The following is a 15441-nucleotide window of genomic DNA, read 5'->3' as shown; positions in this document are numbered from 1 at the left end:
GAAGGAGAAAAAATTGCAGGGAATGGGGAAAGAGTGGGGGAGTGGGACTAACTGGATTGCTCTTTGACAGAGCCGGCACAGACTCGATGGGCCGAATGGCCTCCTTCTGTGCTGTACTATTCTATGATTTTATGATGGATAGATTGCTGAAGTCAACAGCACAATGGGGAGAGAGCAAGTCAGATTAGCTAGTCTGTATTAGCTGGTGGAATAGAGTACATATCTCAAGAAATGATTGTGAGTTTGCACACAGTGCTTGTCTAGCCCCACCTGGAGTATTGTGTTGTAGACACAAGCTCTGAAAATTGCCTTAAAACTGTTTTCAAAATGAAGTTAGTAGTCAGATTACACCATGGGATACTAAACGGCTAATAACTGTGGATGCATGTAAGAAGAAGGCATTTTCACACAAACTAGAGAAGTTGGTAAGGTAAACACTAATATAATCCAAACTAGTTGATGTCTGACAGTGATTCATTCACTCCTAGGCATAGGCTGGGTGTTAAGCCCCAAAGAGTTCCTTAATGAGAAGTTAAGGTATGCCTTGATAAATAATTGTCGGGTTCCTATCCCAGTGTTCTTACAGTGTACCGTTATGGTCCTCATGAGAAAGACATCCAGGTATTGGAGAGGGTGCAGCGATAGACAACTAAATTGATAGCTGGGGCAAGACACCTGAGTAATGAAGAGAGGCTGCAGGATCTGGGACTCTTTATACTGGAGAAGAGAGATTTCTGTGATGATCCTATTCAAATATTCAAGATCCTAAGAAGTATAGACAAAATAATAGTCAGTGGAGCTAGGTTTCCATTCCCTTTATATTGCCTCCAGGGGCCCATCACATTGCTGCAAAAGAGAACAGAGGTTGTTGCTGGCCTCCCTGTACAATTTCATGTTCCTGTAGCCATGCGGCACCCAGATGCAGGGCTTCCACCAAGTTGGCCTTGAAGCTTGTGCTGAGACCCTTCTCAGAGCTAAGTGGATGTTAACACAATAATGCGTATTAACTGAGTTCTAGGAGTATTTCCACCTTTACCTTCCATCCTCCATCTTTGTCTCCATAGTGTTATGAATCCAAATTATATTGGAGGTGAAGCCAGGCATATTTTGTAAGTGACCAAAAAAAAAGTCATAATATTGCAGACTGCTGTACCTTCCAGGTATTTCACAATTATTACAGAGCTGTTATTTATTTTGGCAGTATGCTGGTTTCATTTTGTGCTATGCAGTGGTTCTGCCTTTGTTGAGCTGATTTGATTCCATCTGTACCAGTTTGATTATAGCACACTTAAATTCTGATGTAGTTGAATTTTGTCTCTACTAGTTACTTCAAAATGATGATTAAAATTGGATGCTTATTTTCTTCCTTGTTATGCTTAGTTACTTGTTTATTTTTGTATTTCTCTGTTGTGTATCTGGATTGTAATTTTGCTCTATTTAATTGGTACTGTTCCTTTATTGCTGCAGTGGTTTGTAACTGACAGTGCCCTTTTTGGTTACCATGACGATGGGAGGGACGTCCTGCCAGATTGAAGAACAGCACAAAGGAGAGAGAGGAGTATCAGATGGAGAGAGCTGCAGCAGCAACAGATCTCAATAGTCTTGGCAGTCTAATCAGTAATTGCCACAAAAGAGGATTTTCATAACAGCATGGCAAGGAAATTCAGATCTGTAAATCACCAGGAGGTGTGCCATTAACTAGCTTGTGTGTGATAAGTGAGTGATATTTCAATTTCATATTATATCTGTTTATAATGTTTTGTGTTTCATTTTTAGCAATAATCTTAAAAGTACTTAACTGAATTTATATTCATTGCAAGATCAAAATGTAAAAGTCCAAAGCAATGTTGGTTTTATTTTTAATCTGTTAATAGTTTAACTATTTCATATATCTTTTTCTCATTTCAAGTTCTAGGATGTGGTTGAACGGGATATCGGCAGTACATTTTTCTCACAATCCGCTTTCAGACAGCACCCCATTGCAGTCAGAATTAACAGCAGGTGTGTGCAGAGGTCAGCTTCCTCTCTTTACATTCAAAACTCGTCATGAAAATGTCGACTGGAGACGAATTAGTGCCATTGATGTGGACAGAGTGGCCAATGAACTGGATTTTGTCACTTTGCAGGAAAATATAATGAATATCACCTTTTGCAACATGGATGCTGAAAAATGTCCTTATTGCCAAAACCCACTGGATCCTGCCCTGCTGAAAATGTTCAGGTTAGCACAGCTCACCATAGAATATCTTCTTCATTCTCAGGAATACCTTACATCTAATTTGCAGATGTATGAAGAAAAATTGCAAGCATCAGAATTTGGAAAAGAGCAAATAAAAAAGGAACTTTGCAAATTAGCTAATGAGATGAAGTCTCAGAAAGAGGAATGTAAACGCAGAAAGCAGATAATTTCTACCCAACAGATGATGATACAGTCTAGTGCTTATAATTACTACAAGGTATGCATTGTGTAAGAAACTAAATTCAGTTAATTTAAAATGATAGAGAGTTTCATAGTTACAAGCTAGGAACAATTATTATGTTAATGAGGTTCTGAAATTTACAGTGTGATGCACAAAAATAGCTTAAAATGCGAATGTTTAATCTTCAGTTTGAAAAACAATCATCTTTTAACATAGCTCTGCAATTGTAACTGCTGCATAGGTATACAGTACTAGCATCAATTGTGAGAGGGTATGTTGACCAGCTGATGTCTGAATATCTCCTTTCCCCTCCATTTATAATCCAGATTTAAATGATAAAAACAATGACTGTAGCATTTAGGCCTATGCTTAATCCTTTATGTCTGTTTTCTTTATATGCTATTAATTACACTATCTTGTGATGTTTCTTTCTTGTAGTGCAGTGGATATTTCAGCATTTTTGTGTTGGTATATATGTATTTGATTTACTGAAATGTGCTATATTACATTGCATGTACACACACTTCTCACTTAAAAGATGATTTTCTTTTACCATTCGGTAGGAGAAATAAAAGTGAATTGAGTATTAGACACTTTTTTCACCTATGAGATCCAGACAATGTTAAACAGATGCAAGTCTCTGTTGTCAGATCTGTTCCTAAGTGCTGCAGGTCCACAGCATAGAACTTTTCACAATTTGGCCCCTCACTCACAGGGACAATAAGGTTGTTGACATGGAACTAGAAGTGTTAAAATGGTATCTTCTGAGGTTGGCATTATGGCACATTGCTAATGCAGACTAGAAGGAGTTTACATCATCTTTCATAACCTGCAATGTGTAGTTAATTATCGAATCAGGATTGAAATCCTCCATTTACTATGGAAGAGTGAACCGTAGACCTGAGAGGAGAATTATCAGAAGGACCCAAGAGAATATAAAACAATTTATCCGCTATGCATTCCTCCCACATAATTGCTATATAGGTGGAGCTGTACATACAACGGGAGCTCCGCAATTGGAATTGATGGAATGCATTCTTGTTCTCTAATTATCCCAAGAAGGTCAGAGGCTAGGTATTCTGCGGTGAGTGTCTCACCTCCTGACTCCCCAAAGCCTTTCTACCATCTACAAGGCACAAGTAAGGAGTGTGATGGAATACTCTCCACTTGCCTGGATGAGTGCAGCTCCAACAACACTGAAGAAGCTCAACACCATCCAAGACAAAGCAGCCCGTTTGATTGGCATCCCATCCACCATCTTAAACATTCACTCCCTCCACCACCGCGTACTGTGGCTGCAGTGTGTACCATCTACAAGATGCACTGCAGCAACTCGCCAAGGCTTCTTCGGCAGCACCTCCCAAACCCGCAACCTTTTCCACCTAGAAGGACAAGGGCAGCAGGCGCATGGGAACACCACCACCTCCAAATTCCCCTCCAAGTCACACACCATCCTGACTTGGAAGTATATCGCCAATCCTTCATTGTCGCTGGGTCAAAATCCTGGAACTCCCTACCTGACAGCACTGTGGGAGTACCTTCACCACACGGACTGCAGCGGTTCAAGAAGGCGGCTCACCACCACCTCCTCAAGGCAACTAGGGATGGGCAATAAATGTTGACGTTGCCAGCGATGCCCAGATCCCATAAACTAATATAAATAAAAGTATGACCCTTAGAGGTATGTTGCCACTCAACAATGGAGTGCATTTGAACTGCTTAGGAATGAGAGTCGAGAAATGAGAAGCCATACATTATGTTGGAAATTATAGATGCCCAAACCTAATCTGAGTCAATAACAAGAAAAACTGTAAATGCTGTATATCAGAAATTAAAACAGAAAATGCTGTAAATGTATAGTAGATCAATCAATAGCCAAAAGAAAAACGATCTGGGAGTGTTTGCCATACCACAGAAATTAAGATAATCAAGACTTTTAAAAGTAGCCAGGCATCTCCACATCAGGAGTATCGGAAAAGGTATAATGGCTGATGGAGGACAGTCATTTCTGAAATAACAACAGAAAATGCTGGAAATACTCAGCAGGTCAGGCAGCATCCGTGGAGAGAGAAACAGAGTTAACGTTTCAGGTCTGGGACCCTTCATCAGAACTGGAAAAAGCTGGAGATATAACAGATATTAAGCAGGTGCAGATACAGGGGGTGGGGAGGGGGGAGGAAATAATTGAAAGAACATATAGGAAACTCTCGATTTACCGGCACCTAAATAACCGGAAATCTTGGTTAACCGGCAAAATTCAGGAGTAGGTTCAGGTAAGTTTTACTTCATATTACTGGCCGTTCCTCGATCTGTGGCTGTGCAATTGGGTGTGGCTGCAGCTGTTGCTAAGCAACAGGGACGCTTGAATCTTGTGGCCATTGTTCCTGCACCTGTTGCTAAGCAACAGGAAAGCCTGGGTTTATTGCTGTATACGGAGCTCTCAGCTCTCGTACCTTTTAACTATAGCTCTCGGTAATCCGGACTTTTTGATAAACCGGCACCACGCCGGTCCCGTCGGTGCCGGATAAAAAAGAGTTTCCTGTACTGTGCTTATGTAAGAGGCTCTAAACTGTCCGGGTCCACAGTTCCATTTCATCCTTCGACTCATCCGACGCTTCAACAAAAAACTTTTTTTCTTCCTTTCTGATGTCAAGGATCGCAAGCTTCATCAACTCTTGGACACCAACGCCCCTCCGGAACCTTCTTCCCCGTCACTTTCCTCTGATCCCATCCCTTCTTCCAATCTTACCCCCTGCCGTGTTTTCACTATCCCCTCTGACCTTCCCCTCTCTGACCCCGAATGATCAGTCCTCGGCAAAGGTCTGAGCTTCATCCCCTTACATCCCCATCTCAATGAATTTCGAGCTCGGCGCGATGCTGAGCTCTTTTTCCGTCGCCTTCGCCTCCGTGCCCACTTCTTTGGCCAGGAGTCTCCCCCCCGCACAGCTGATCCTTTCTGCCACTTTCAAAATTCTCGTTCTACTTGGACCCCTCCCTCTGGCCTCTTACCCTCACTAGATCTTTTCATTGCTAACTGCCGAAGTGACATCGACCGTCTCAATTTCTCTGCTCCCCTCTCTCACTCCAACCTACCTCACTCTGAACTTGCAGCACTCCGTTCTCTCCGATCCAACCCTAACATTATCATTAAACCTGCTGATAAGGGTGGTGCTGTTGTTGTTTGGCAAACCGACCTCTATCGTGCAGAAGCTGAACGCCAACTCTCCAATACCTCCTCCTACCTCCGCCTGGACCATGACCCCACTAGCAAACATCAAGCCATTGTTTCCAAGACTGTCACTGACCTCATCTCCTCTGGAGATCTTCCCTCCATGGCTGCCAACCTCATAGTCTCCCAACCCCGCACAGCCCGCTTCTACCTCCTTCCCAAGATCCACAAACAGGACTGCCCTGGTAGACCCATCGTTTCAGCCTGTTCTTGCCCCACGGAACTTATCTCTTCCTATCTCGACTCTATTTTTTCTCCCCTTGTTCAGTCACTTCCCACCTACATTCGCGACTCTTCCGAAGCCCTCCGTCACTTTAACAGTTTCCTGGCCTCAACCGCCTCCTTTTCACTATGGACGTCCAATCCCTCTACACCTCCATCCCCCAACAGGATGGCCTGAGGGCGCTCCGTTTCTTCCTTGAACAGAGGCCCAACCAGTCCCCATCCACCACCACCCTCCTCCGCCTGGCTGAACTTGTTCTCACATTGAACAACTTCTCCTCTGACTCCACTCACTTCCTCCAAATTAAAGGGAACCCGCATGGGCCCTAGCTATGCCTGCCTGTTCATGGGATATGTGGAACATTCTTTGTTCCAGTCCTACTCAGGTCCCCTCCCTCACCTCTTTTGATGACTGTATCGGTGCTGTTTCCTGCTCTCGCCCTGAACTGGATAAGTTCATTCACTTTACTTCCAATTTCCACCCTTCCCTCACCTTCACATGGTCCATCTCCGACTTCTCTTCCCTTCCTTGACTGCTCCGTCTCCATTTCTGGCGATCGGCTTTCGACAAACATCCACTACAAGCCCACTGACTCCCACAGCTACCTGGACTACAGTTCCTCCCACCCCACTTCCTGTAAGGACTCTATTCCATTCTCCCAGTTTCTCCGCCGCATCTGTTCTGACGATGCCCCCTTCCATACCAGTGCTTCTGACATGTCTTCCTTTTTCCTCAACCGAGGATTCCCCTCCACTGTGGTTGACATGGCCCTTGACCATGTCTGTTCTATCTCCCGCAGTTCTGCACTCACCCCTTCCCCCTCCCTCCCAGAACCACGATAGGGTTCCCCTTGTCCTCACCTTTCACCCCACCAGCCTCCACATTCAATGGATCATCCTCCACCATTTCCGCCACCTCCAATGTGATCCCACCACCAAACACATCTTCCCCTCACATCCCCTTTCAGCATTCCGAAGGGACCGCTCCCTTCGCGACACCCTGGTCCACTCCTCAATCACCCCCAACAGCCCTTCTCCTTCGCCTGGCACCTTCCCGTGCAAGCGCAGGAGATGCAACACCTGCCCTTTTACCTCCTCCCTTCCCACTGTCCAGGGTCCCAAACACCCCTTCCAGGTGAAACAGCGATTTACTTGTACTGCCTGCAATTTAATATACTGTATTCGCTGCTCACAATGCGGTCTCCTCTACATTGGGAAGACCAAATGCAGATTGGGCGACTGCTTTGCGGAACACCTCCATTCAGTCCATTTCATGTGTGGAGTCTCATTCTTCAGGTAGTAAATATAGGAGATTTAAAGAAAGGAATTTTTTTTTTTCACTTTTCCTTTCTGTTTCTTTTTTTCTCTTTTAATCCAATTTTTCTTTCTCTCTGTCTTTCTCTTTCCATACTTGATTTGACATTGAATTCACCCACTCTAATTTACATTTCCTTCTCAGTCCTTGCACTGTTTATTTCACAATCTTTCAATCTGATTCATTAAGGAGAGACACACTTGCTTGCCATGTTCTCTCAGGTCCCACGTGCCCTGTTTCCCTCGTTGCGTCTTACTTTCAGCAACTTGCCATGCAAAAAGTGGCCCAGAACTTCGGGTCTCCACGGGTGAGTACGCACGGGCTACTCACCCGTAGGCCCGATGGAAGTGCCGGTTCCCTGCATGCACTGCGCATGCGCGGGAAACCGGCACTTCCGTTCCTCTGAAGGAAGAGGTTCAAAGGTCGAACGTGTGCGCGGGGGAGGCTGCGCGTGCGCATCAAACTTACGTTTTTTTTACAGGTTTCTCTGGGATCGTAAGCCTGCAGAAGTTAGAAATATAAAAAGCAGGCGTAAGGCCTGCTTTTTACAAGGTAAATGGTGAATTAATTAAAATTAAAACATTTTTTCCACAGGTTTATTATTTTTAAATACTTTAAAGCAAGGTAAGTTTATTTTTAGCCCCGTTAGAATATAAAATTATTTTTTTCAAAAATTTAAATTATTGTTTAAAATAGTTATTTCATGTAATTTATAGTTTATTTTAAAAATGTGATGTTTTTTTAAAATTTATTTGAAGGTTTAGTGCTATTTTGGGGCCGTAGTATTTATAAGTCCTGACAGCTCTTTCTGTCAGACTTCTGAATGGAGCATTCCCTGCTCCGATTGGCTGCCCATGGCCCACGTGATCCCAGGGGACGCTTCGACCTAACTGCGCCCCTGGGATACGCAAGCACTGTGCGCCAGCAGTTGGGCCAGGCCCTGGATCAGAATTCCACGGGGGCCCTACAGCTCAACGGCCGGCGCGCAAGGTAAGTGCAGGTCGGGGGCTTGCACCCGCGGGAAGCCCCCGACCCGAATTTCTGGCCCATTGTAAAAACTTAAACGTGCAAGGGCATGTCTAAGTAACGGCAGCCGCTGCAAATAATGGCACATGAAGTCAGAGACAGAAGAACGGAGAGTTAGGGAGCGGGTTTTAGGGCCAGAGGAGGTTACAGAGGTAGAAAGTGACGAGGCCATGAAGGGATTTAAATAAGAGAATGAGAATTTTAAATTGGAAATGTTGGAAAACAGGGAGCCAACGTAGGTCAGTGAGGGATGGGATAATGGTTGAGTGGGACTTGGTGCAGAATAGGATACAGGCTGCAGAGTGTTTGGATGAGCTGAAGTTTACGGATGGTGGCGAATAGGAGGCCAGCCAGGATAGCATTCTAATGGTCGAGTCTGGAGGTGATGATGGCTTCAGCAGCAAATGGGCTGAGCTGGGAGTGAAGGCAAGCGATGTTACTTGGAATTACTTGATTTAGGTGATGGAGAGGATATTGGGTAAGGAGCTCAGCTTGGGGTTGAATAGGACTCCGAGGTTACGAGCAGTCGGATTCAGCCTGAGATAATAGTGGCCAGGGAATGGGATGGAGTCGGTGGCAAGGGTATGGAATGTGTGGTGGGGGGGGGCAAAAACAATGGTTTTGATCTTCCCAATGTCTAGCTGGGAGAAATTTCAGCTCATCCAAGACTGAATGTCAAAAAACCAGTCTGACAACATAGACAGTGGAGGGGTTGAGAGAGGTGGTTAAGAGATAAAGCTATGTGTTGTGAGCGTAAATGTGGAAGCTGACCCCATGTTTTTGGATAATGTTGCCAAGTGGCAGCATATAGATAATGACGAGGAGGGGACCAAGGATAAATCTGAGGGGTACCCGGAGGTAACAGTGCAGGGGGTGGGAAGAGGAGTCATTGATGGATATGCGCTAGCTATGATTGGATAGGTAAAAGTGGAACGAAGCAAAGGCACTGAATGGAAGAGAGACATTGGAGGAGGATGGGATGATTGACCATGTCAAAGGTTGCAGAGAGGACAAGGAGTGATAATGTAGTATGGTCATAGTGGTGGTGAGCCACCTTCTTGAATCGCTATATTCGGTGAAGGTAGTCCAACAGTGCTGTTAAGTAGGGAGTTTCAGGATTTTTGACCCAGCGACGATTAAGGAATGGCGTTATATTTCCAAGTCTGGTTGGTGTGTGACTTGGAAAGGAACTTGGAGGTGGTGGTGTTTCCATTTGCCTGCTGCCCTTGTCCTTCTAGGTGGTAGAGGTCATGGGTTTGGGAGGTGCTTTTGAAGAATAATTGACAAGTTGCTGCAGTGCATCTTGTAGATGGTACACACTGTAGCCACGTTGTGCCGGTTGTGGAGGGAGTGAATGTTTAAGATGGTGGATGGGGTGCCGATCAAGCAGGCTGCTTTGTCCTGAATGTCGTTGAGCTTCTTGAGTGTTGTTAGAGCGTCACTCACCCAGGCAAGTGGGGATTATTCCATTACAATCCTGACTTGTGCCTTGTAGGTGGTGGAAAGGCTTTGGGGAGTCAGGAGGTGAGTCACTTGCCGCCGATTACCCAGCCTCTGATCTGCTCTTATAGCCACAGTATTTATGTGGCTGGTCCGGTTAAGTGTCTGGTCAATGGTGAGCCCCAACATGTTGATGGTGGGGAATTTGAGGATGGAAATGCTGTTAAATGTCAAGGGGGGTGGTTAGACTCTCTTGTTGGAGATGGTCATTGCCTGCCATTTGTGTGGCATGAATGTTACTTGCCACTTATCAGCCCAAGCCTGGATGTTGTCCAAGTCTTTCTGCATGCAAGCACAGACTACTTTGTTATCTGAGGAATTGTGAATGGAACTGAACACTGTACAATCGTCAGCGAACATCCCCACTTCTGACCTTATGATGGAGGAAAGGTCATTGATGAAGCAGCTGAAGATGTTTGGGCCTAGGACTTTCCTGATTAACTCCTGCAGCGATGCCCTGGGGCTGAGATGATTGGCCTTTCCTGATTCCCATTGACTTCAATTTTACTAGGGCTCCTTGGTGTCATACTTGGTCAAATGCTGCCTTGATGTCAAGGGCAGTCACTCTCACCACACCTCTGGAACTCAGCTCTTTTGTCCATGTTTGGACCAAGGCTGTAATGAGGTCTGGAGCTAGGTGGTCTTGGTGGAACCCAAACTGGGCAACAGTGAGCAGATTATTGACAACTTGATAACACTGCTGATGACACCTTCCATCACTTTGCTGATGATCGAGAGTAGACTGATAGGGCCGTAATTGGCCGGATTGGATTTATACTACTTTTTGTGGGCAGGACATATCTGGGTAATTTTCTACTTTGTCGGGTAGATGCAAGTGTTGTAGCTGTACTGGAACAGCTTGGCTAGAGGCACGGCTAGTTCTGGAGCACAAGTCTTTAGCACGACATTGTGCTCAGCTGTTTATTGATATCATGTGGAGTAAATTGAATTGACTGAAGACTGCCGTCTGATGGTGAGGACCTCAGGAAGAGGCCGAGATGGATCATCCACTCGCCACTTCTGGCTGAAGATGGTTGCAAATACTTAAGTCTCGTTGAGAATGGGGATAATCATGGAGCCTCCTCCTCCCGTTAGTTGTTTAATTCTCCACTACTATTCACGACTTGATATGGCAGGACTGCAGAGCTTTGACCTGATTTGTTGGTTGTAGGATCACTTAGCTCTGACTATAGCATGTTGCTTCTGCTGTTTAGCATGCATGTAGTTCTGTTTTGTAGCTTCACCAGATTGGCACCTCATTTTCAGGTACGTCTGCTGGCATGCTCTTCTACACTCTACAGCACAGGGTTTATCGCCAGGCTTTGATGGTAATGGTAGAGAGGTATTGTGAGGTTACAGATTGTGGTGGAATACAATTCTGCTGCTGCTCATGGCCCACAGTACTTCATGGATGCCCAGTTTTTAGCTGCTAGATCTGTTCTAAATTGCCACCACATGGTAGTGCCACACAGCTTGATGGAGGGTGTTCTCGGAGTGAAGACAAGACCTTGTCTCCACAAGGACTGTGCAGTGCACCTGCAACAGTTAGATTGGTGAGGAGGAAGTCAAGTAGGTTTTTCCCCTCGTGTTGGTTCTCATTACCTGTTGCAAGCCCCGTCTGGCAGTGTTCTTCAGTACTCGGCCAACTCACTTTGTAGTGGTGCTACTGAGCCACTCTTGGTGATGAACACTGAAGTCCCCCACCCAGAGTATATTGTCTGCCCTTGCTACCGTCAGTTGTGTTCAACATGTACTGATTCAACAGCTGAGGCAGAGCAGTAGGTGGTGATCAGCAGGAGGTTTCCTTGCCCGTGTTTGACATGAGACTATAAGACTTCATGTGGTCCAGTGTCAATGTTAATGACTCCCAGGTCCATTCTCTCTCACCTGTATACCACTGTGTCGCCACCTCTGGTGGGTCAGGACATACCATACCCAGGGATGGTGATGGAGGAGTTTGGGACATTGGCTGTTAGCTCAGGTTGTTGCTTGATGAGTCTATGGGACAGCTTTCTCCCAATTTTGGCACATGTCCCCAGATGTTAGTGGGCTGGGTGTGCCTTTGTCATGTCTGAATCCGATGTCAAAGCAATGTTGGGTGGTCCGTCCGGTTTTAGTCCTATTTACTTTTTGCAGCAGTTTGATACAACTGGGTGGCTTGCTAGGCCATTTCAGAGGGCAGTTAAGAGTCATCCACATTGATTGGGACTGGAGTCACATATAGGGCAGACAGGGTAAGGACGGAAGGTTTCCTTCCCTAAGGACATTAGTGAACCAGTTGGGTTTTTATGACAATCCGATAGTTTCATGGTCACCATTATTGATACTAACATTTTATTCCAGGTTTATTGATTTAACAATTCAAATTCACAAGCTGCTGTGGTGGGATTTGAACTCACATCTCTGGATTATTAGTCCAGGCTTCTGTACCCAGCTAAGATCAATGAGGGCATGAGGGGAGATGGGTGGGGAACTGGAGAAAGGCTTGGGTTCAGGGCTAGGGAGTGGCAGGTTTGGCGTGGTGGTTAAGGGGAAGGGGGATCAAAGCAGAACAATCTGAACAGCTGGTCGTTATGCTGAAGAATTCCATGAGCTCTTTGCTCTTGTTGTTAATGAGCATTGAAACAGCGGGGGAGAGAGGTTTAAGGAGATGACTGGTAGTAAAGAAAAGAAGCTGGGGGTTATCTTTGCTCTATAAGATGATCCTGGAGTATTTTTGGCAGAGGAGACTGGGCCCGATAGTTCTTGATGTGTTCTAGCCAGATCTGCTGATATATGAAATAACAACAGAAAATGCTGGAAATACTCAGCAGGCCAGGCAGCATCCGTGGAGAGAGAAACAGAGTTAACGTTTCAGGTCTGGGACCCTTCATCAGAACTGGAAAAAGATGGAAATGTAACAGATATTAAGCAGGTGCAGAGATGGGGGGGGGGTGGTTAGGAGGGGAGGAAGGAATTGAAAGAACATGCTGTGAAAATGTTGCAAATGGGAATGGCAAAATCATACTGCATGAAAAATGGGGGCAGGGATTATTATCTGAAATTGTTGAACTCTAAGTTGAGTCTGGCAGGCTGTAAAGTGCCTAATCGAAAGATGAGGTGCTGTTCCTCGAGCTTACGTTGAGCTTCATTGGAACAATGTAATAGGCTGAGGACAGAGAGATCAGAGTGGGAGTGAAGTGGAGAGTTAAAGTGACAGGCGACCGGAAGCTCAGGGTCACCCTTACAGACTGAACGGAGGTGTTCCGCAAAGCGGTCGCCCAATCTGCGTTTGGTCTCCCCACTGTAGAGGAGACCGCATCGTGAGCAGCGAATACAGTATATTAAATTGCAAGAAGTACAAGTAAATCGCTGTTTCACCTGGAAGGGGTGTTTGGGGCCCTGGACAGTGGGAAGGGAGGAGGTAAAAGGGCATGTGTTGCATCTCCTGCGCTTGCATGGGAAGGTGCCAGGAGAAGGGCTGTTGGGGGTGATTGAGGAGTGGACCAGGGTGTCGCGGAGGGAGCGGCCCCTTTGGAATGCTGAAAGGGGAGGTGAGGGGAAGATGTGTTTGGTGGTGGGATCACGGAGGTGGCGGAAATGGCGGAGGATGATCCGTTGAATGTGGAGGCTGGTGGGGTGAAAGGTGAGGACAAGGGGAACCCTATCGTGGCTCTGGGAGGGAGGGGAAGGGGTGAGAGCAGAAGTGCGGGAAATAGAACGGACACGGTCAAGGGCCGTGTCAACCACAGTAGAGGGGAATCCTTGGTTGAGGAAAAAGGAAGACATGTCGGAAGCACTGGTATGGAAGGTGGCATCATCAGAACAGACGCGGCAGCGACGGAGAAACTGGGAGAATGGAATAGAGCCCTTACAGGAAGCGGGGTGGGAGGAAGTGTAGTCCAGGTAGCTGTGGGAGTCAGTGGGCTTGTAGTGGATGTTTGTCGAAAGCCGATTGCCAGAAATGGAGATGGAGAAGTCAAGGAAAGGAAGGGAAGAGTCGGAGATGGACCATGTGAAGGTGAGGGAAGGGTGGAAATTGGAAGTAAAGTGAATGAACTTACCTAGTTATATACCTGCTGATATATGGTTGTGTGCCAGATACACTCTGTGCCCCATTGACTTAACGGAGTGAAGCGAGGCAGAGTATATTTGGTAAATCAAAAATCAAGGTGTGACATCACAAGGCAGCAGGTAGGTGATTGGTTGCTGAGTATTATAGCTTTTTTTGCTCTCTACGTTAGGGTGGTGGGTTAAATTAAGAGCTGGTAAAACAATAACTGCTATTGCTTCATTAAATTAATAACTTAAACTAGATTAACAAATTAAAACTAAAAATAATCAATTGAATAAAAACTTTAACTAATTAAATAAATAAAATAATGTTACGTAGAGATGGCAGGGCAGGTGGTATATCGTAACTGCAGCATGTGGGAGTTTGTGGAGACCAGTGATATCCCAAATAACCACATCTGCGGTAAGTGTCTGCAACGCGAGGAACTTCGGCTCATAGTTGTTGAGCTGGAGTCTGAGCTGCAGACATTGCGATGCATCAGGGAGGGGTAGAGTTATCTGGGTACTTTGTTCCGGGAGGCAGTCACGTCCTTTAGGTTAAGTAGTACTTTAGAGTTAGTCAGTAGTCAGGGACAGGAGGGTGTGACTGCAAGTCAGGAAGGTATGGGGACCCAGGATGTAGTGATGTAGTGATGGAGAAGCCTCAGCCCTTGACCTTGTGCAACAGGTATGAGGTACTCACTGCCTGTGTAGTTGAGAACAAGGACTGTAGGGAGAATGGGCAAGCTGATCTCGGCACTGTGCAACAGGGGGACCATTCAATTTGGGGGAGTAATAAGGAATATAGTCGTGGTAGGGGACAGTATAGTCAGGGGTTAGATACTGTTCTCTGCAGTCGTGAGCTGTGTTGCCTGCCTGGTGCCAGGGTTAAGGATATTTTCTCATGGCTGGAGAAGAACTTGGAGTGGGAGAGGGATGATCCAGTTGTCGTGGTCCACGTAGGAACCAATGATATAAGTAGAACTGAGAATGAGGTTCTGCTGAGGGAGTTTGAGGAGTTAGGGTCTAAATTAGTAAGCAGAACCTCAAAGGTAATAATCTCTGGATTACTAGAGCCACTTGCAAATTGGCATTGGGACAAGCAGATCATAGAGTTAAACGCATGGCTCAAAGAGTGGTGTGGGAGGAAGGGGTTTCAATTCATGGGGCACTGGCACCAGTACTGGGCAAAGAGGGAGCTGTTCTATTGGGATGGGCTCCACTTAAACCGGGTTGGGGCCAGTGTCCTGGCAAATAAAATAACTAGGGCTGTAGATAGGGCTTTAAACTAAAAGGAGAGGGTGGGGGTGGGTGGGTTGAGGGGGCAGGTGAGGGGAAATTTAGAAATCTAAAGAGAAAAGTCAAGGCAATAGAGCAGTGTAGCAAATTAGGTAAAGTTAAGCAGAGTGTGACAGGAAGGGACAGCGGCCTAGAAATTGAGTTTGCGCTGCGCCAGGGCTTTAGCGCCGGAAGTTAGCGCCGGCGCTAAAGCCCTTTACGCGCGCCAAAAATTCAGTAGCGCCGCGCCCAAACGGCTGCCGGCGCTACTGAAGGGTTTTAGCGCCTGAAAACTGGCGCAACGCGCCGCATTGCGGCGCTATTCCGGCGCTGCGGCGCCCGCTGCGGTGCGGCAGGCTCGGGAAGTGCAGGCCTCCTCCTTCCGTTAAGGAGGAGCTGCCTGCACCCGGCCGCGGCCC

General features: G+C 46.1%; 1 protein-coding gene across 5 annotated transcripts in view; it reads left to right on the top strand.

Moving 5' to 3' along the window:
• Positions 1-15441, top strand: part of LOC147111529 (cilium assembly protein DZIP1-like) — a 580724-nt gene that overhangs the window by 42297 nt on the left and 522986 nt on the right. For all 5 annotated transcript variants that reach the window (XM_085998574.1, XM_085998576.1, XM_085998575.1 and 2 more), the window contains exons 2-3: positions 1468-1716; positions 1910-2456. In XM_085998574.1, the coding sequence (XP_085854700.1) occupies positions 1917-2456 (540 nt within the window). In that variant the 5' untranslated portion in view covers positions 1468-1716; positions 1910-1916. The remainder of the gene's footprint in view (positions 1-1467; positions 1717-1909; positions 2457-15441) is intronic.

Source organism: Somniosus microcephalus, chromosome 10 (genome assembly GCF_052327205.1).
Source record: "Somniosus microcephalus isolate GS21.2 chromosome 10, FLI_Smic_1.0, whole genome shotgun sequence".
Taxonomy (NCBI): domain Eukaryota; kingdom Metazoa; phylum Chordata; class Chondrichthyes; order Squaliformes; family Somniosidae; genus Somniosus; species Somniosus microcephalus.
This window is presented reverse-complemented; position numbering and strand designations above follow the sequence as displayed.